The following is a 21,852-nucleotide window of genomic DNA, read 5'->3' as shown; positions in this document are numbered from 1 at the left end:
TTGGCCAGGCTTTGTTTGATGTTTGTGTCGCTGTACCAATATACTGTACGTGGTAGTGCACAATAACAACTTCTGGACAACTCAATTGGACGTGTCTGTCCTACACTGGACTCTCTCTTCTGGTGGACAGACACGTGCACGTCTGTCTTACACCGGACTCTCAGGCGGGCGTGGTTTGGAGGTTAGGTTTAGGCATATAACTATATGCCCACCTGGGCGATACAAATAAAGGGAGTCCCCCGTCCCACGCATACATCGAGCACAGCCCGACCGATCAACTGGTGTGAACCTGGCGTCTATATCTGCATGTTATGCAGAGGTCGGCGGTTTTGCCGACAGCACCGAAGGGGTCAGCCATATAGATGCAGTTCGACAGAAACGTTCTAACATCCTTTTATTAAGATGAAATCGCTGGGCTGGCAATGCTTGCATGTAAAACTCACACAAGGCCAAGAGAAACACGAGCGATACAAGCCAGGTGTAGGGCGAATCTGTCTGCGTTTCTTCTATACCCATATTATCCCATTTTGGGCGGGAACCCCTTTTGGTGTTTAAAGCATTATGTTATACTTTAGCTATTGGAAAATAGCAGATCTACAAGCTCGTGCCTCAAATCTTTGAATATATATTCTTTCAGGGGGGGTGGGGGACAAGCTCGGTGTGTGGGGACCTTTAGTGTCTCTGGGGGAGCCCGGGTCCAGAGTTAGTGTCGAAGTGTCCTTGAGCAAGACACTGAACCCCTAATTGCTCCTGATGTGCTGGTTGGTGCCTTGCATGGTTTCCGCAGCCATCGGTGTATGAATGAATGTCTGTCTGCTTGTCTGTTAGTCTCTGTCTGTCTGCTTGTCTGTTAGTCTCTGTCTGTCTGTCTGCTTGTCTGTTAGTCTCTGTCTGTCTGTTAGTCTCTGTCTGTCTGTCTGCTTGTCTGTTAGTCTCTGTCTGTCTGTCTGCTTGTCTGTTAGTCTCTGTCTGTCTGTCTGCTTGTCTGTTAGTCTCTGTCTGTCTGCTTGTCTGTTAGTCTCTGTCTGTCTGTCTGCTTGTCTGTTAGTCTCTGTCTGTCTGCTTGTCTGTTAGTCTCTGTCTGTTAGTCTCTGTCTGTCTGTCTGCTTGTCTGTTAGTCTCTGTCTGTCTGCTTGTCTGTTAGTCTCTGTCTGTTAGTCTCTGTCTGTCTGTCTGCTTGTCTGTTAGTCTCTGTCTGTTAGTCTCTGTCTGTCTGTCTGCTTGTCTGTTAGTCTCTGTCTGTTAATCTCTGTCTGTCTGTCTGCTTGTCTGTTAGTCTCTGTCTGTTAGTCTCTGTCTGTCTGTCTGCTTGTCTGTTAGTCCCGTGTCTGCCTGACCATTAAGTGTGTCACCTCACCTGACTGCCCGTCCAGTTACCTCACCTGCTGTGCCTCTCCAGTCCTGTTACGTCTTGCTGTGCTCCAGTCATTACCGGTTCTGTCCAGTGCTTTTAATTTGGCCTGTCTGTTCTGTCCGGCGTTCTAAGACCCGTCCTGAGCTCCTGCCTGGTCAACACCATCCATAGTGTTCAGTCCCCCACTCGGAGTCCTAACCACCCCTGTGTTGTTCAGTCCAGGGCCCTGACATGACACCCCACCCTTTTAGCCGCAAGCACGGAGCAGCGCATGTTCGCCAACCTTAACGCATGTTCGCCAACCTAAACGCATGTTCGCCAACCTAAACGCATGTTCGCCAACCTTAACGCATGTTCGCCAACCTTAACGCATGTTCGCCAACCTAAACGCATGTTCGCCAACCTTAACGCATGTTCGCCAACCTAAACGCATGTTCGCCAACCTAAACGCATGTTCGCCAACCTAAACGCATGTTCGCCAACCTTAACGCATGTTCGCCAACCTTAACGCATGTTCGCCAACCTAAACGCATTTTCGCCAACCTAAACGCATGTTCGCCAACCTTAACGCATGATCGCCATTTTCACGATTTAAAAAAAATAGCAGACCTACAAGCTCATAGCGCGGCACTCGGTGCCGCGCTATGAGCTTGTAGATCTGCTGTTTTTCAATAGCTAAAGTATAACATAATGCTTTAACCCATTCTGGGCGGAACCCCTTTTGGTGTTAGCATTATGTTATGCTTTAGCTATTGAAAAATAGCAGATCTACAAGCTCATAGCGCGCCACCGAGTGGCGCACTACGAGCTCGTAGGTCTGCTATTTTTGAAAAATCGAAGAACGACTGACATAGAAACATAGCTTTTTCAGAAAACTGTCAGGATGTAGAAGACATTTTTAGAATCTGATCTCAGGTCAAAATGGGTTAGAAACACCAAAAGGGGTTCCCGCACAAAATGGGCTAAAACTATGACAACCAAATATAGTCTATTGTAGTTCAATTCTAAATTGCACACTGGTTGAAGTACTGTACAACTGTGTGACAGGTGACAGATAGAGTGTCGATCCATGCTGTGAAATGAAGAGAGAAAGGGGAAGAAACGGGACCGGAGGTTATTAATCTCTCCATCAACAGTGTTTTCAGGACTGAATGGAAAATGAACTCCATTCAGGAGCTTTTGACTACAATTCTTTCAGGTGATTTTCATTCGTTGAGTAATTTCCACTTTAACCCATTTTGGGCGGGGACCCATTTTGGTGAAGCATTGTGTTATACTTTAGCTAATGAAAGATAGCAGATCTACAAGCTCATAGTGCAGCACCGAGTGCCGCGCTACGAGCTTGTAGATCTGCTATTTTTGAAAAATCCTGAAAATGAGGCGCACATCTTTGAATATATATATTCTTTCAGAGCGAACGTTTTTAACTCAAATCTTTGCTTCTGGGGGCGTCCCTGGAACAACATATTTTCAGATGGGCGTCAGTGGCCAATTACATATAATTGTTGGGGTCCTTGACATGAAATATTGAGCACCATACTGACATAGAAACATGAGGTTTTTCAGAAAACTGTCCGAATTTAGAAGACATTTTTTAAATTTCGACGTCAGGCCTAAATGGGTTAAAGTGCATAAACTTCTGGAGGGGTTTATCAGTGTAAAACACTGTGGAGCAGAAATCTGCGGTAATTGAATTGGGAAAAACCAAGGCCATTTTACCTATTGTAACAAGGAAAGAGAAATTCATATATATCCATTTTGTGCCTCAGACACAAAAGCTCAAAGCTGTTAATATTGAGAGCTACACAGTAGGTAGCCTCGGAAACCCAGGCGTTTTCATTTGATGTTGTCCAGCAGCAGCAGACCCCCAGGTGCAGGTAATGACCAGCAGACCCCCAGGCCAGGGGGGGGGGGGGGGGGGTCTTAATGGTAAACCTCAGAAATGTGCATCCTGAAGTGAACTCCAAGTCAAACTGGTTTGACCCATTTCGACCTGAGGACGATTCTACAAATGCCTTCTAAATCTTGACAGTTTTCTGAAAGACCTCATGGTTTCGATGTCAGTGGTGCTCAAACATTTTCATGTCAAGGACCCCCAAGATTATATGTAATTGGCCGCCGACTCCCATCTGAAAATATGTTGTTCCAGGGACCCCCCAGAAGCAAAGATTTGAGTTAAAAACGTTCGCTCTGAAAGAATATATATTCAAAGATTTGCGCCTCATTTTCACAAATTTAAAAAAATAGCAGCTCTACAAGCTCGTAGCGCGGCACTCGGTGCAGCGATATGAGCTTGTAGATCTGCTATTTTCCAATAGCTAAAGTATAACATAATGCTTAAAAGTTAAACACCAAAAGGGGTTCCTGTATAAAATGGTTTAACAGAGTTTACAGGATTTCTCTAAACTTCTCGCATTTCTTGTGAATAATAACAATAATAATATCTACTTGACAAGACTGTAGATTTGATTAAACAATAACACAGCACAATGTGTTCAATGATACAATACAATCACCAAACACATTCGAAACAACCCGAGAACCTTTAAAGCCTTTGGACGGATATTTCTATGACATCACGACTTGTTCATTTGTACAGGGGCCGTACACGCAGGGTAACACAATACACTGGCTGGGCCAACAGCCAGCAGCACAAAGCAAAGGGTTTGGGAGTTTTGTTTCCAAGACTTGAGCTTAACCCATTTAGAACTGACGCCGCATCTGTGTCACATTATAGCGTTTCTTTAACCACTTTCGGCACAATTTTAAACTTCAGCTGTTGAAAAATAGCAGATCTACAAGCTCATAGCGCGCCACCGAGTGGCGCGCTACGAGCTTGTAGGTCTGCTATTTTTTTTTTTAAATCGTGAACATGTGGTGCAAATCTTTGAATATATTTTCTTTCAGAGCGTTTTTAAACTCAAATAGTTGCTTCTGGGGAGGTCCCTGGAACCACATATTTTGAGATGGGGGTCCGTGGCTCAATAGAGATAATTCTGGGGGTCCTTGACATGAAAAAGGTTGAGCACCACTGACATAGAAACATTGGTTTTTGAGAAAAATGTTAGGATTTAGAAGCCTTTTTAAAAATTTCAATATCAGGTCTAAATGGGTTAAATCATGAACTCACAGCTTTCTTTGCAGCTGCTGAACAGTGTGCGTGTGCGTGTGTGTGTGTGTGTGTGTGTGTGTGTGTGCGTGTGCGTGTGTGTGCGTGTGTGTGTGTGTGTGTGTGAATGATAGAGTGAGAGCTAGTGCACATTCATACGTCTGTCTCTGTCACATGCATTCGTGGATTTGCGTATGCAGTGTGAATGTGCAGCATGAAGATGTGAATGCAAAGCATTCCAAAAGTGTGTGGGGAGACTGGGGTTGTTATGTTGTTATGAAAGGGTTCCAAAAGGTACGATTCACTGAAAAACAAACAAACATGTTGTAAGAGCGATGCGTACTGTTACTGTACGCACACTTCTGCTCTATAACTCACCATGCTATCAGGAAGAGAATCTAACAGAAACTATGAGCACCGAAGAGGAAACTTGGCTTATGTTAGAGCAGCTTGAGTACAGCTGGGGAAGGGTCACGTCCATAGAGAGAGATTGAAACAGGCTATTTCTGGGGGCCGCCCCCCACCCCCCCCCCCCCCCCCCCCCCGCTGTCCTGTCCCCTCCCTCACACACAATCATGCATCATCCACACCCTTCACTATCTCCAGCACATCCATCTCAGTCTGCCGCGGCACGGACCAGTTGTACAGCTCCCATCAAGACCGTCAGATTCATGGTATCTCCACTTTGCTCTGACGGATGGCACGGCTATAGCGGTGTGGGTGGGCTTATTCTCTCCCGAGTGAGCCGTCAGAACGGAAACCGAAGCACCGCTTTTGTGGAGGAAAATGGCCGCCGGCCTGTTGTTGTCACCCTGATTGGTCGTTGGGAGCGTGCCCAGCCTGCTGCTGGATACGTTGATCGGGGCACAAATTACATCCACAGTACAAATTCCAGAGAGTTTGTTTTGTTTCACTCTGAAAGTGTAAAACAAATTGACTATTTTGCATAATATATAAAAATAAATCACACTGAAGGAAGGTAAGGTAATGGATACACACACTGTCAATAAACACTGCGATTGTTATTTGGACTTTTCTCATTTAAATGTGAAGTCATCAAGAGATGATATCACTAGGCCTCCCCAGGCCTTAACCCATTCTGACCTGAAATCAGATTCTAAAAATGTCTTCTACATCCTGACAGTTTTCTGAAAAAGCTATGTTTCTGTGTCAGTCGTTCTTCCATTTAAAAAAAAATTGCAGACCTACAAGCTCGTAGCACGCCACTCGGTGGCGTGCTATGAGCTTGTAGATCTGCTATTTTTCAATAGCTAAATCATAACATAATGCTAACACCAAAAGGGATCCCCGCCCAAAATGGGTTAATAATACAGACCATTGTGCAGTGCATCGTAACAGTCGTTTCAAGTTTACTTTTGGTGGAGCCCGTATATACACCCAATCAAATCCTTGCCAGCGCCCTCTCTCTCCGAACCCCCTTCTCACTCATCACGATAATGAGTAGGGGGGTTGGGCATAGCAGGTGGTTGCCTTATGAACACATACATCCACAAGGAGCCAAGGAGAGAAGTAAGGATACATCATAACTCCTTCCACATGTACCCTATGCCAGCAAAGTAGCTATAATTCACTCTCTCAGACACCTCTGGGCAATAGTGCAGGGAATTTTTTAGGCGTCCTCATATCGATACGCATCTGGGCTTTCATCCTTGCAAACAGAAACATGTTGGAGAGGAGGGAGGGGCACAGGAGATAGATATCGGGAATACCCATAAACACGCTTCATACTTCTTCCACTGTTTGCCAGCAGTTCAGTCACGCTGCAATATATCATGAGTAACTATCATGAGTAACTCCCACAAAAAAAGGTCAGTTTCCTCCTGCTGGTATAATGCTTCCTTTTTGTCATTAAAAAAAACATTATATTGACAGATTTCTTTCCACTATAGTCTCTGACTCTGAGCCCATCTCAAGGCACGAGTTCTCAACAACGAGTCTCACCTATTTCCAATGTTTATAAGAAAAATATTTGAACAAGGCAAATCAGCAACCTAACTGGTGCTAAATCACATCGCTTTATTCAAGTCAATGTACTATAGTACTGCACATTTCCCACGTTACAGAAATGTAAATATAAACCTGCGTGGCATCGGCCCAAATAGATCATTTGGGTTCCAGCAGTTATCAAAGAAGACATCTGGAGCTAATCATCAGCGAGACGCTCAGCAACTGTTATTTTTCAGCAGGTTGAAGCCTCCCTTCACTGAGCCATGAAGGACAAACACCCCAGACTTGTCCCAGACTCTCAGGCATTCCTCTTTTCAGGGGACGGTGCTTCTGCATCCACCCAGGAGAGCTGTGGCCTCCATCAGACGGGGTTCACTGAAATGAGCATTTGAGCATCGTTTCCAAGCTGCCTTTCTCTCCCCCTCTCTCTCTCCCTCTCCCTCTCTCTCCCCTTCTTTATTTTTTAACCCATTTAGGCCCGACGTCGAAATTAAAAAAAACATCTTCTAAATCCTGACAGTTTTCATGAAATACCTCATGTTTCTGTATCAGTGGTGCTCAATATTTCATGTCAAGGACCCCAAAAATGATATGTAATTGGGCCACCGACCCCCCATCTGAAAATATGATATTCCAGGAACCCCCCTCGCAGAAGCAAAGATTTGAGTTAAAAACGTTGGCTCTGAAAGAAAGATTTTCACGATTTTTCAAAAATAGCAGACCTATACAAGCTCGTAGCGCGCCACTCGGTGGCGCGCTATGAGCTTGTAGATCTGCTATTTTTCAATAGCTAAATTATAACATAATGTTTAAAACACCAAAAGGGGTTCCCGCCCAAAATGTGTTAAAGCGGGCCTTCCTTGCATGCTCTCTCTCGGCATCACAGAAGCAGTTCTCCCTGCCCTGAATGAAATGGTTTCAGTATAAATTGTAATTGTGTAATGCACCAAAAAAGGAATACAAATGAACAGTGTACCAAAATGAACACACCTATATTTAAGGTTGGCACCGTGCCACAAGGACAGCCAAATTGAAAGTGGAATTGCCTGCAGATTTCAACGCTGCTGCATCAGACAGCTGCAAGTTTACTCCCTCCAAGGGCACTGTGATAATCTACTTTAAAGAGTTAAAGAATTACTCTGTGACTCAAATCTAACTGTAATCATTCCCCCCCCCCAAGTTAGGAAACGTGACGCCTCCTTATGCCATGGTGCTGGCCTTTGAACTAAGCAATAACTTACCTAATTGATATTATAAAGTACAGTACATATTTCAAACAATTGGTAATTGGCGATTGTTGTTAAGGCTCATACATAGTCGGTGGTGAGGTGACCACCGAACTACAACATGACGTCACGAGCAGCGGTGAAGAGCAAACCACCGCCAACCGCCCCCCAGCCCTTCTCTCTGTTTTTACTAACCACCGCTCAACGTTATTTCAGCTCCGGTGGTCACCTCACCACCGGAGCGGTGGTCACCTCACCACCGGAGCGGAGCGGTGGTCACCTCACCACCGGAGCGGAGCGGTGGTCACCTCACCACCAGAGCGGTGGTCACCTCACCACCGGAGCGGTGGTCACCTCACCACCGGAGCGGTGGTCACCTCACCACCAGAGCGGTGGTCACCTCACCACCGGAGCGGTGGTCACCTCACCACCGGAGCGGAGCGGTGATCACCTCACCACCGGAGCGGTGGTCACCTCACCACCGGAGCGGAGCGGTGGTCACCTCACCACCGGAGCGGTGGTCACCTCACCACCGGAGCGGAGCGGTGGTCACCTCACCACCGGAGCGGAGCGGTGGTCACCTCACCACCAGAGCGGTGGTCACCTCACCACCAGAGCGGTGGTCAGCTCACCACCAGAGCGGTGGTCACCTCACCACCAGAGCGGTGGTCACCTCACCACCGGAGCGGTGGTCACCTCACCACCAGAGCGGTGGTCACCTCACCACCAGAGCGGTGGTCACCTCACCACGGAGCGGTGGTCACCTCACCACCTGAAAATCCAGACTATGAAGGAGCGTTTAGTTCTTTCTCACCTGGGTAGAAGTCTTTGGATTTGGACAGCTTGATGGTGGCACCCGTCTCTTTCTGCAGTTGTACGATGGTCTGGCCGCCCTTGCCAATTATAGAGCCGGCGGCATAGCTGGGGATCAGCACCTTCAGGAAGTACTCGCCCTCCTCTGGGGGGGGAACACACACAGAATAGAACAGGAGAGTGTCATACACACACACGTAGAATAGAACAGGAGAGTGTCATACACACACACGTAGAATAGAACAGGAGAGTGTCATACACACACACGTAGAATAGAACAGGAGAGTGTCATACACACACACGTAGAATAGAACAGGAGAGTGTCATACACACACACGTAGAATAGAACAGGAGAGTGTCATACACACACACAGAATAGAACAGGAGAGTGTCATACACACACACGTAGAATAGAACAGGAGAGTGTCATACACACACATAGAATAGAACAGGAGGAAACACACACACACAGAATAGAACAGGAGAGTGTCATACACACACATAGAATAGAACAGGAGGAAACACACACACACAGAATAGAGTCATACACACACATAGAATAGAACAGGAGGAAACACACACACACAGAATAGAACAGGAGAGTGTCATACACACACGTAGAATAGAACAGGAGGAAACACACACACATAGAATAGAACAGGAGGAAACACACACGCACATAGAATAGAACAGGAGGAAACACACACGTAAAGGAGAGGGTCATTCCTCGAAAGTGGCGCTCCACACATCATAAATACAATCTGTAAGGGTAGCAACATACCAAAGCCTACACGGGTTGTGCAGTCGACCGCGGTGTGATTGGCCATTGGCTGTGATTGACAGCCTAAACCTAACCTTAACCTCAGTAAAACTATACCTAAACCTAACCTTAGTAAGACTAAATCTTAATTGCCCAGACTCTTCATCAAAGATGGCGAAAGCAAACATTCTTTGTTCTGTACTCATACAATAGTATGGTACAAAACACTGAAGTCCTTAAACCAGAAACCTAACCTTAACCTCAAGAAAACTATACCTAAACCTAACCCTAACCTTAACGTCAGTAAACTTAACTTGCCTGGGGGCGTGGTTATAAACACAACCCGTGTAAGGGTACCTTATCCTATCCTGCTAACCTGAACAAGCAGAAAATTATCAATGGAAGCATGATATGATATACAGTCAGTTATGTCAGAAGACAGACAGGCAGCTAATGCACTGCTTGTTTCTGTATCCTTAGGGTGGGTAATCTAGGGTCTGAAGATTTTATATTCATGAACATTTGTGTGTTTTATTTTCTTCACAAATGTGATTCTTTGCAGTCTTCACAGTGCCACATTCTAATGTGATTCTTTGCAGTCTTCACGGTGCCACATTCTTTATTCTTTATTCTTAATGTGATTCTTTGCAGTCTTCACAGTGCCACATTCTAATGTGATTCTTTGCAGTCTTCACAGTGCCACATTCTTTATTCTTTATTCTTAATGTGATTCTTTGCAGTCTTCACAGTGCCACATTCTAATGTGATTCTTTGTAGTCTTCACAGTGCCACATTCTTTATTCTTTATTCTTAATGTGATTCTTTGCAGTCTTCACAGTGCCACATTCTAATGTGATTCTTTGCAGTCTTCAGTCTTCACAGTGCAGTCTTCACAGTGCAGTCTTCACAGTGCAGTCTTCACAGTGCAGTCTTCACAGTGTGATTCTTTGCAGTCTTCACAGTGCAGTCTTCACAGTGCAGTCTTCACAGTGCAGTCTTCACAGTGTGATTCTTTGCAGTCTTCACAGTGCAGTCTTCACAGTGCAGTCTTCACAGTGCAGTCTTCACAGTGCAGTCTTCACAGTGCCACATTCTTTATCACAGATTGGTGACACGTTCTGTATTCTGTCCCAGATTTTTTTAGTGGAGTAAATGATGACCTCCTTTCCAGCTTGCAGAGGTCTAATTTTAACTGTTTTCAAGGAGGCTTAGCAACCTCTGACAAAATACCAGGCAGTTTGAGAGACAACCCAAGTCCAACGAAATTAGTATTTTAAAAAATATGCCTAAAAGCTTTCTATTAAACTACACACTGAGTGACGGGCCAAGTTCAAAACACATGACACATCTATCCCAGTCCCACAAATGACACTGCATGAGAGATAGCAGTGTTATCCTGAGTAATGAATGGAAGTGAGCACAGCATACGGGATACGATCCCACAGATTTGTTAAAAAGAGTACGCTGCCAAGACAGTGTAGTCCATTTTGAAAAGGGGCTTCAATGGCTTACAGCAGGCTTGTACTAATCAAGTGACTATGACAGCATGTCAAAAGAAATTGCGGCCGAACCGGTTTCTTCTTCCTTTCATTTGGGGAAAGTTCCCCGTCCTGCAATGCTAATCAAGACGCAATCAGCGCCAAGGTGAGCCACGACGACACCATCCACGAAAGCCCAATCACAGTGAGAGTGCCATTCCCCGATTCCACAGGCAAAGCTATCAGTGTCTGTCTGGTCATGGTCATGTCAAACATGTCAAATTAATAGATCAAACCTATTCACGCACTATGACTCTTATTGAATGGCAAATATCGCATCCACTGTATAAAATGTATGCTTTTGTATTGCTTGTATCGCACTTTAAAATGACTATAGTAACCGTGGATGTCAAATATTTTCTTCTGCAAAAGGTGCACAGATGCAATGACGTCACACTTGGATCTCTTCAGCCAGCCTGAAGGGTGATGTCATTCCGCTGAGCAAAACGTTAAAGGAACTGTCCGTCCTTTCCTTGCGTGCGACGAGGAGCTTTTCTCAAGTGACGAATGAGACCAATTCTGGTGTTGTACGGTGGATGCCGGAGCCACAGGGTCTGTGAATGTGCTGCCGCAACAAACCTCTGTGTTTCATGTGGGGTAATGAATGTGGGGCTTGTCCAGAGAGTCGTAGGGGAGGGAAGATGGATGGAGGAAGGTACGATGGCCCCTGCGCTGAGGACTAACCTGTTGCCTGAGTGATGGACTCATTAGATGCAGATCATAATGAACATGGCACGGCGACATGTGGGGATTTCACAGCTTACATGTTGAACTCATGCATGCTGTATTTCACTAATATGCCCCATTTGTGGTGTATTTGTAGTACCTGGTCTGTTTGGGCAAACAAAAGACCTTCTCAGTGGTCCTTCTGATATTATACGATGGGCTTGTCTGTTCATGGAATTTCACTTTTGACTGACATTCATTGACATGCCATTGTCATAGAGACCCTTAGTGAATGCTTCATCTATCTCACACTACAATACAGCACATGCTGATATACACACACACGTGTGTGTGTGTGTGTGTGTGTGTGTGTGTGTGTGTGTGTGTGTGTGTGTGTGTGTGTGTGTGTGTGTGTGTGTGTGTGCGCGTGTGTGCGTGTGTGAACAGCTCAATATGGCAGTATTTCAAAGAACAATCTAGAAACTAGAATGGGATCTAAACCATTCCAATCAATTCTACCTGTTATGTTCATATGAGGCCTTTTTCTTCTTGTTGGATGTATGTGGTGTACTGCAGGCATCTCTTTATTTAACTAGCAATGAAAGACAATAAAATGACCTTGGTGAAAAAAAATTAAGTACATGACTGTTTGACAGAATCATCATAGAGCCGTTGAGTCCTTATTGCTGTCAGAAGACATGTGAAACCAAGGCTCCTTAAAGAACAATAATTCATGGACAATGGTTGATCAAAAGAGTTCAACTGCAAAACACAATATTCCAAGACTTGTTGACAGACAGGCAAGACCCAAACCCCACTGCGTAACTTTCTACCTTTCTCTACATTCCATTTCCGACCAGAACCAAGCAAGAAGCCAGCGTGAGAGCAAGACACAGAGAATCCCTCCATCACCCCTCGCAGCAGCGCGTGCTGTCATTAGTCAATAATTAATTCTGTCCTAGTGTCTGAAATCACAGTAACAGGTTTTAATGGCGTCATGTGGTAGAGTAAACATGGCAATCTGTTGCTGCAAGCCGCCAAGGGAATGGGAGCAATGGGGAAGCTGAGTGGGGGTGTTAGTTCAAACCCCTGTTTGCAATACTGGAGGGATGACTTGGAGGAGCGAGACTATGGACACGGAGCCAAGCGTGTTTAGTTAAGTCACTCGAGGGGGGTGGGTCAGAAGGAAATGCCTTGTGACCGTCCTCCCTCCCTCCCTCCTCCTCCTCCCCACTACCCCTCCAAGTACCCTCTCTGCATTTCAATAGACCAACCTGATGCTGACAGGCGGCAAGGACGATGGAACAAAAAAAATGAGCGGTAATGAATGAACCGAGGAGTATTATTAGGTGCACGAAATTGTCAAAGAGTTTTAGCACAATACGCATAAATTCAACAAGTCAAGTCAGAACAAAAAGAGTTTCGCCTCTCTCTTACCCATTCTGAGATCTCCTGGTTCAAGCCTTCCTCTGTGTCAGATCGCCATCAATGCCGGGGGTATACAATCTCTAAAGGGTATCTTAACGTCGGGCTAGGCATAGGTGCAATGGTGGTGTTGAGGAATGCGGCCGGTCGACCTTTTTTTCAACGAGGTCTAATTCATCAGCGGGTGTGCAACAAAAAAAAAAGGAAAAAAGCGATTTCACCGCAGCATCCGAGCCATGCCTGCAGCTGGCCCGAGCCTCAATTGTCTGAGAAAATGCTAATGCAGGCTCTGAGTGTTTTCAGTGAAAGACGGCACGCATTGTTCGAGCCTGCATCGGTTTGAAGGGGGGGGGGTCTTCCCTGCCGCATCACCCTTTTCATTGCTCTCATCCATATTCATCGAGTGGCCTGTCCGTCTGCAGCAGCACGGAGGACTGACACCGCGCCGAGCCAATCAGCAGCCTCCTCTGCTACGCCGCGTCACGTCCCCACCCCCCCCGATGCCGGTCCCCCCCCAAAAAAATTGAATTTTCTCCCCCCCCCCGCCGCCCCTCCCCTCCCTACTCCGCCTCTTTTGACGCAGCACTATAAAGTATGGCGGTCCATTCACTCCGAAGATTTTCGTTGCGAAAAAAGCGACAAAAAGGTGAATCAGGCTGGAGGAGACGCGGGTTCGACCGGTGAATGGGAAAGCATGTCGGGTGACCTTCAGCGGCGGCTGGAGAGGTGTGTAGTTAACCCATTCTGACCTGAGGCCGGTTCTAAAAAAAAAAAAAAGATCTTCTAAATAGACAATATTCTGAAAAACCCTGTTTCTATGTCAGTGGTTCTCAAACTATTTCATGTCAAGGACGCCCAGAATTATATGCATTTGGCCTCCGACCCCCCATCTGAAAATATGCCGTTCCAGGGATAGATTTGAGTTAAAAACGTTCGCTCCGAAAGAATATATATATTCAAAGATTCGTGTCGCATTTTCAAGATGTTTCAAAGAAATAGCAGACCTACAAGCTCGTAGCGTGGCACTCGGTGCCGCGCTATGAGCTTGTAGATCTGCTATTTTTCAACAGCTAAAGTATAACATAATGCTTAAAAAAAACCCACCAAAAAGACGTTCCCGTCCGGAACGGGTTAACATGACCAGATGAGGAAAGGAGGTGGAGGAGGAGTGATCAGGAAGAGCGTGCCTTTTACGCCCCCCCCCTCCGCCCCTCCACCCCACCTCCGCTTTTTTTCTCCTCCTTTCCCCCACCCCCAATCCCGGCCATGTTTGAGAGGGCGGAGGGGCTCATCAACCATTGCAAATGGCAGTGCCGCAGAATGGTGGAGGGGGGTGATGAAGCCAATCACTACGCCTATAAATCTTATACAAGAGGTATCCTGTATGAGACTGTGTGTGTGTGTGTGCAAAATCTGCAACGCATGTGTGCGTACGTGCGTGCCCGTGCGTGCGTGCGTGTCGATGAGGGGCAGTCAGCTTCACTCAGTAGTGCTTCCTATAGATTGTCTGGGGAAACGCTGACTCCCATTTTGTTGAGCCCAATTTCATTTTCGGCGTCAATTTCAAGAGGTCTTTCAAAAAAAATCAAGAACTATATTATTGTGCGCCGAAAATAGTGTTTCGGGGTTTGAACGTGTTCCCATAGAATGACACGCTAATGAGTCGATCTTATCCATTGTCAGGTTCTCCAATATATAACGGACGGACGTGGTCTCCCTCTCTAGGCGCCACTCCCTCTCTCTGACTGTCTGTCTATCTCCCGTTCTCTTTGCCTGCCTGGCTCCTTCTTCATCTATATCTCTTCCTCCCCATTCTCTCTTTCACTGCCACCTGGCAAATTCACAGTCTACTCACGTCACATCGCTCTACAAGGGCACCTGTGTCCTTCTCTCTCTCTCTCTCTCTCTCTCTCTGTGTCTCTCTCTCGCACACACACGCACGCACACACACACACACACACTCACACACACACGCACACTCACGCACACACACGCACACACAGTCCCAAAAAACACCAGCTCCACATTATTATCCAACTCAATCCTTCCTCAATATAAGCTTTCGGAAGCACTGACTTCCCACTAAAGCACCGTGGGCTCAGAATATGGGTAATTACAGGTTAAATTAGCATCAGACAAACATGAATGAAAGAGATGTTAATTTTGAGGAAGAAAAGGAGGACGCTGATTAATATAAAAAAAAAGGAGAGAATTCCACTCTCAATTGTCCAGCTGGCCGTAAATTCACAACAAGGGACTCTCGCTTTGAAAAGAGCACACAGTCTCTCCTCTCTCTTTGTTGTTGCTGTCAGTCATGTTAATGATCAATTCAGAAGGAATAGTGTGATCAATATCAGCCACACTGTCCAGGGGTTGGCGATTACAGGGATGGGGAGGATTACCGCTGCTACCTCCAGACCAAATACTGGGGACATGTGAACATATGCTGCTGTATAACCCATTTCGTGCGGGAACCCCTTTTGGTGGTTTTCTTAAGCATTATGTTATACTTTAGCTATTGAACAATAGCAGATCTACAAGCTTGTAGCGCGGCACTCTTGTAGGTCTGTTATTTTTGAAAAATAGTGAAAATGTGGCGCAAATCTTTGAATATATATTCTTTCAGAGACAAAGTTTTTAACTCGGGGGGTCCCTGGAAGAACATATTTTCAGATGGGGGTCGGCGACCTATTACATATAATCTTGGGGGTCCTTGACATGAAAATGTTTGAGAACCACCGACATAGAAACAGGGTTTTTTTTTTCAGATCATGGTCATGATTTAGAAGACATTTGTAGAATCGTTCCCAGGTCAAAATGGGATATGTCAAGAATCATAAAATGAAAGGTTACTAGTGATAATGATGGAACATATAAGCCCACATTGCCGTAAAACATCCTGCTTTATGTGGGTTGTCAGTATTGTATCTCTATACCATGTATCCAGGGAGGGTCTATTGGTAGGTTTGTCTCATAAACTATTTACTGTGTTGCAAACAAGAACACTGGTTGCCATTTCACTTCTCTGTCTTCTTCTTCGCTATATCTTGTGTGTGCTGGACTGTGTGCACGTGTCATGGTGCTGTGTGTGTGTGTGTGTGTGTGTGTGTGTGTGTGTGTGTGCACGCGTCATGGTGCACAGTAAGGCTTTTGAGAAGATGCTCTGGATACACACAGGATGCTAAATTGCAGCAGAGGCGTGCATGCGCACACACACATTCGCATCATGCGCACGCACAGACACACACATATTCGCATCATGCACACGCACAGACACACACACACACACTCGCATCTTGCGCGCACACACACGCACATTCGCGTCATGCGTACACACTCGCATCATGCGCACACACTCGCATCATGCGCACACACGCACATTCGCACAATGCGCACATTCGCATCGCGCACACACACACACACACACACACACACACACACACACACACACACACACACACACACACACACACACACACACACACACACACACACACACACACACACACACACACACACACACACACACACACACACACACACACACACACACACACACACACACACCACAGCAAATTCGGTAAACCTAACATTTTGCAGTCCAAAATGACTCGCCAACCTTAATATCATCATGCTCAAAGAGCCGTAAAGCAAGGTTTCCTTTTTAGCAATATGGCCTTAAAATCTACAGTATGTATCTATTCAGTTGGAGAGAGCAGAAGATAATTTACCAACGCGATCAATGCCTAAATGACAACATGTGCCTGGACATCCAGGAGGGCTCATACATACATGCTATGTATACATACATACATAGCTATATAATAATTGACAGAACGTTGGGGCTATACAATCATGTGGAGTGCACAATTTCATGGTTACAGTAGGCTACAATTCAGAACCCAAGGCTCTCAATCTCTGAGATATATTCAATTCAAAAATATATTTAGCATTAAAAAATAAAAGCAATAACATCTAAACCGAAGGTTCTCACTGTTACTTCAATGTATTCAGGCTGATCCCAGTGGACATTTTGTGCAAACACCAATGATGCAACATTTCGGGCTGAATGTGTGAAGACAGCATTGCAAGTAAACAAAATAAATGCCCAAATATTAGGCTACACTTTACGATGCAATTCGCCTGTCCTGAACAACTTAACGATAACAAGTTTTCCAAATACTTAATCGTGAGCATGTCTAATATATTATTTAAATGAGCAAAAATCTAGAATTTTTATAGTAAAATAATACCTAATTGATTCAGGACGATTAATATGTGTATGGCTCTGAGCGGGAAAAAAAGATACATTTTCTACTCAATTCATATTGCAGATTTGATATTTTTCCAAATCAGCTGTTGTACACCTGCATTATTCTCATACATTTCTGAAATGTATGGAACCAATAAGATGCTAATACTTCATGTGTACAGTAGTTGATTGATTGATTGATTGACTGATTGACAGAATGATTGAATGATTCATAATATTTGCAGGGGCTCTGGCCTATGAATCATTCAGTCAGTCAGTCAGTCAATTCACATAATATGTGAATCACCATGACATTTTCTTGGGAGTTGGAAATTGAACTGGTCAATGTCACTTTTTCATTCATCGTGCAGTGGAATCGTAGAAATACTGTGTGACTGCAGTACTTCTAGATGTCATGAAGGCCTAAAAAGGGCCAGAGGTTCTGGTTCTGAAGAAGGTTATGAAAATGATATAATTTCACTATTTTCTGTATACTACTACTACTAGTGCCCGGCTGTAGAGCACCGAGTCGGTAAGGATGGAAGTTGGAGATCCATGCCCCACGCGGCTATGCAATACCACGTGTACCCGCGTCAGAGTACCCGCGTCAGAGTACCCGTTCCACCCATCTGTCTGGGTCACTTCTGATCTGTCTCTCTGTGTCCCTTTATTCCTACGTATGTAGTTCTGTGTTCAGGCGTGCCCCAAAATATGAAGTGATGTGATGTCAGAACAGGCCAGCTCCATATATGGTCCAGAGCCCGGGCAGAGGCCTTTTGTGGCGGTTCTGGACAACCGTGGGTCCGACCGACCGACTCTGACTGCACTCTGCACTGTGTGGAACGGATGTGTCGGATTTGAAGTCGTTCTCGAGTTACGTGGATTACAGACGTACACACAGACGTACAGAGACATGGTGCATTTATTTTAGCTACCCACAGCGTCCCGAGCGGGAATCGAACCCAGGACCTTCTAGCTATGAGGCGACAGCACTACCAACTGTGCCACCGTGCGACATGGTGCATTTATAAAGATAATAGATATCATAGTAATCTGTAATTTTGTCGCATAAACCAGTCGCATATACCAGTCGTGTGTCTACATACATACATACATCTCTATGCAAATAAAGAATCCAATTTTCTCTAGAAACAAGGAAACCATCTTCTATGCTTCACAGAATTTCATTGGTTCTAAAGAAGCACATTTCGCACAAAGTAAAATGAATGATCTTGTTTACATTTCTTCTGCAGCCATACTATTAGCTGTAAACTATATAATGCTGTTATGGTCCAGTTACTTACCGACTGTGCTTGGTGCAAAGATAGCCAAAGTAAATTGGCATTCAGGATGGTGAATTAACTGCCAACTCTACTTGGACATTCAATTAGTATAAAAAAAAAAACTAATCAAATAAGTGTTTCCTATAAGCTGGCCTAGCAGTCTTTTCCTTGTGATACCAAAATAATCAAATTCTGGAGAAGAGACTAGAGAAGGACTAATATATCTGCCATCACTCTTTGTGACTGTTCTCTAAGTTGATACTAATGAGTCACAGTAGCGTAAAGCAGTGGTTCCCAAACCTGTTCATGTCAAGGACCCCCAAATTGACACGTATTAGCCCGCGGACCCCCATTTGAAAAGATATGCCAGGGACCCCCATGAGAGAAGATTTTTACGTCTCTAGCAGGGATTCTCAACCCGTTTAATTTCAAGGACCCCCCAGTTTGACATGCATATTAGTCTAATCTACAGTACAGACCCCCATTTAATGGCATTTCTATCTCTGAGACCCCCAATTAATATTGTAAAATCAATGTTAATTTAACTCTGAGAGTGTACAAATGGAACCGTTAGGGTTCCATTTGTACACTCTCAGAGTTACAGACCCATAAGGGTCCATTTGGTTACAAACTATCATTTAGCTGGGGACCCCCAGGCGTAAAGTAAGTAAGTACATTTAAGTATACATTTTTGACATTTGAAAATAGCTGATCTACAAGCTCACAGTGCGTTGCACATTACATTACGAGCTTGTATAGATCTGCTATTTTCAAAAGAACTTGTGAAATGTACTTTCTACTTTTGGTAAATGTACTTTTACTATCAATACTTGATGCCACTGCAAAGGGTCCTTGTCTCATATCTCTATGTTTGTGGTTTCTGATGTTATTAATAGCCAATCTAATTTATTTAGTTATAATTAATAACTATAGATATCTACTATAATTCTATTTGTCCAAAATTGTTTGTTATCACACATTTCTTCCAAATCCAAGAGACAATTAACCTTCCTATACCTACCTACTGTATACAGAAATATGTCACCCTAAAATGTAGCCTACTTGATACGGGGGAGAAGATTTGAGTGTAAAGGGTCTAGTATGTTTTCCCACATGCACATGGGCCTACTACTCAGGCACGTGCACACATAGACATCAAAGGGGGCTTCAGCCCCTGCCCTTTTACCCGTCTTACTGTAAAACAACTGCCCTCTCCAGACCACGAATGCAGCATTTACTACACGGTGAAAGAAATGCAAATGGCCCTCCTCTCCTTTCCATGCCATGCCGGAAGGCAGCATTCAAGTCTCCTGAACTAATTTGTTTCGAAATCCATGTCGTACACACCGCATCTCCAGTAGATGAAAAGTGCAGGGTTGCGCCCCGAAAATAGCTGATGTACAAGCTCTCAACGCGTCGCAGCGCGGCGCGTTGTGAGCTTGTAGATCTGCTATTTTCGCTATTTCGGGCCCTTTTATGGGATGTCAGCCCCTGCCTCACACTCTCTGCACGTGCCTGACTCTACCATACAGTCCCAGGTCTCCTACCTTTCCACAATTAATTGCAGGCTGATTTGTGCACTTTGTGAACATTGCTTTGCTTTGTAATTGTAATGGTGTTTGGTTATATGAATGAAACAATGCTTTTGTACGTGTCAACAATCCCATAAACATCTTGTTGTTGGGTATTGTCGGAAAAACACATTCCATCTCCCTCTCATAAAACTTAAGCCTTATTTGACATCATATTTATGGTTATTACAAATGGCACGTACCACATTATAGCTCTGATTATTCTCTCTATAATTTCACAAAAGAAACCTTATTGATCATTCTAGACTGTGCTGTTACTTCCAAATGAAAACAGGCCTGCATACATGGGCTCTACACTACACTACACTACACTACACGCAGGCCTACATAATATGGCAACATGCTCAGAGTTGATTTTGTAAACAAGGAGTACGTTGCTACAGCAATCGCTCCCCACGGTCCTCTCTGGTAAGGACTAACACCCCAGCCTGACTGTACACTGTACAGTATTGTGTAACCTCTCAAGAAGTCCCAACTGAACTCCCATCACACCACGCCACTCCCTCCCTCCCTCCCTCCCTTCATACCAAACCCCAGATGTAAAACACAAAAGGTGACAAGGGGTCAAGTCAAGATGATTCATTCAACCTGCCTCGCTCGGACCGATACAGGAAGTTTGCTGGTACACTCTTTCTGTGTCATGGCATGGTCTCTGCATGGGTTTATTATTATTCAGCTCACGCGCCCGACAATGTTAGATGCCATTACATAACCGACGCGGACTATAGCCTATAATAAATATATATATTTCGTTTTGAAACTGAAAGTGCACACAGGTGTATGTTGTCGGCTTGGTGATCATGTGTGAACAACTGAACAATGAGCTGTGCATGTTTTGCACGCGGAGAAGAAATACAGCAATCAGTTAACCATTTTAGTCCAGATGTGTTATTTAAATGACAGCATTAATGTGTTCGTAGAAAATGACATTTTAATAAATGTAATAAAAAATAAATGTTTTACAAAAAGGTTGGATGATATTGTGTGTGCTGTGTGTGGATGGAGTAATAAGTGTATCTGATCTCGACTCTATAAAACGACTCCTACCTCCCGTGTTGGTGCGCTTGGTGGTGCAGCCCGCACCACCGGCCTCTTCAGCCGGAGTTTCTTCCAGTGGTCGTTTGCGAGAGTCGGGGGAATCAGACTGATCCTCCATGTGGCTGTTGTGGAGGTTAGGATCGGAGTCGGAGGAGGAGGAGAAGATCCCGTTGTGTTCCAGCAGTGCTCCACCGGCCATCATCATTTTTCCCCCGAGCGGTATTAAAATAAAAAAAATAAAAATGTGCGCTATATATTCCAACAGCAGCAGCAGCAAGGCAGGCAGGCAGCGTCCTCACCAAAACCAACCAACCACCACCAGTCACCACATAACACACACACACACGACCACACGCACACACATATTACACACTCACACGGCGAAAGCAGCGAGTTTTCCGCGAAAAGGACAAGTTTTTTGCCCCGTTTTAATCTTCAAATGTTTCTCCAAAAAAACAACTGCAGAATGACAGACAAGCCCCGCAATTCGCTCCCGCTGTTCCTGCTCTCCTCGAGTGTTGGCAGATCGAGCGACACACACAGTCACACACACACACAAAGCTAAATATAAAAATCCATTGAGTGAAATGCATTCATTATAGCAGCGCACTCATATCAGTGTGACACTTCAAAAGCATGGTCTTTACGGTCAATTCTTCACGCACAGCACAGCCCCAGTTCAGTCTGCTGCTGCTCTACTCGGCGTGGTGGTGCGATCGTGAACTATGATGAAACAGCACAGAACATGTTCATAGTATCTAGACTTCTTAGAGCAAGGCAATGGAAAATATGTTGGTCATCTCCCAGAACATGTTCTGCTTGAGTCCT

General features: G+C 44.9%; 1 protein-coding gene across 1 annotated transcript in view; it reads right to left on the bottom strand.

Annotated features, from left to right (window-relative positions):
• nova1 (NOVA alternative splicing regulator 1) overlaps positions 1-21,852 on the bottom strand; it is a 41,488-nt gene extending 19,636 nt beyond the window's left edge. Inside the window, exons 1-2 of the mRNA XM_079508668.1 lie at positions 21,034-21,852; positions 8,472-8,615 (exon numbers count right to left, since the gene is read on the bottom strand). Of these exons, the coding sequence (XP_079364794.1) occupies positions 8,472-8,615; positions 21,034-21,229 (340 nt within the window). The 5' untranslated portion in view covers positions 21,230-21,852. The remainder of the gene's footprint in view (positions 1-8,471; positions 8,616-21,033) is intronic.

The sequence above is a fragment of the Electrona antarctica genome (assembly GCF_951216825.1).
Source record: "Electrona antarctica genome assembly, chromosome: 8".
Classification (NCBI taxonomy): domain Eukaryota; kingdom Metazoa; phylum Chordata; class Actinopteri; order Myctophiformes; family Myctophidae; genus Electrona; species Electrona antarctica.
This window is presented reverse-complemented; position numbering and strand designations above follow the sequence as displayed.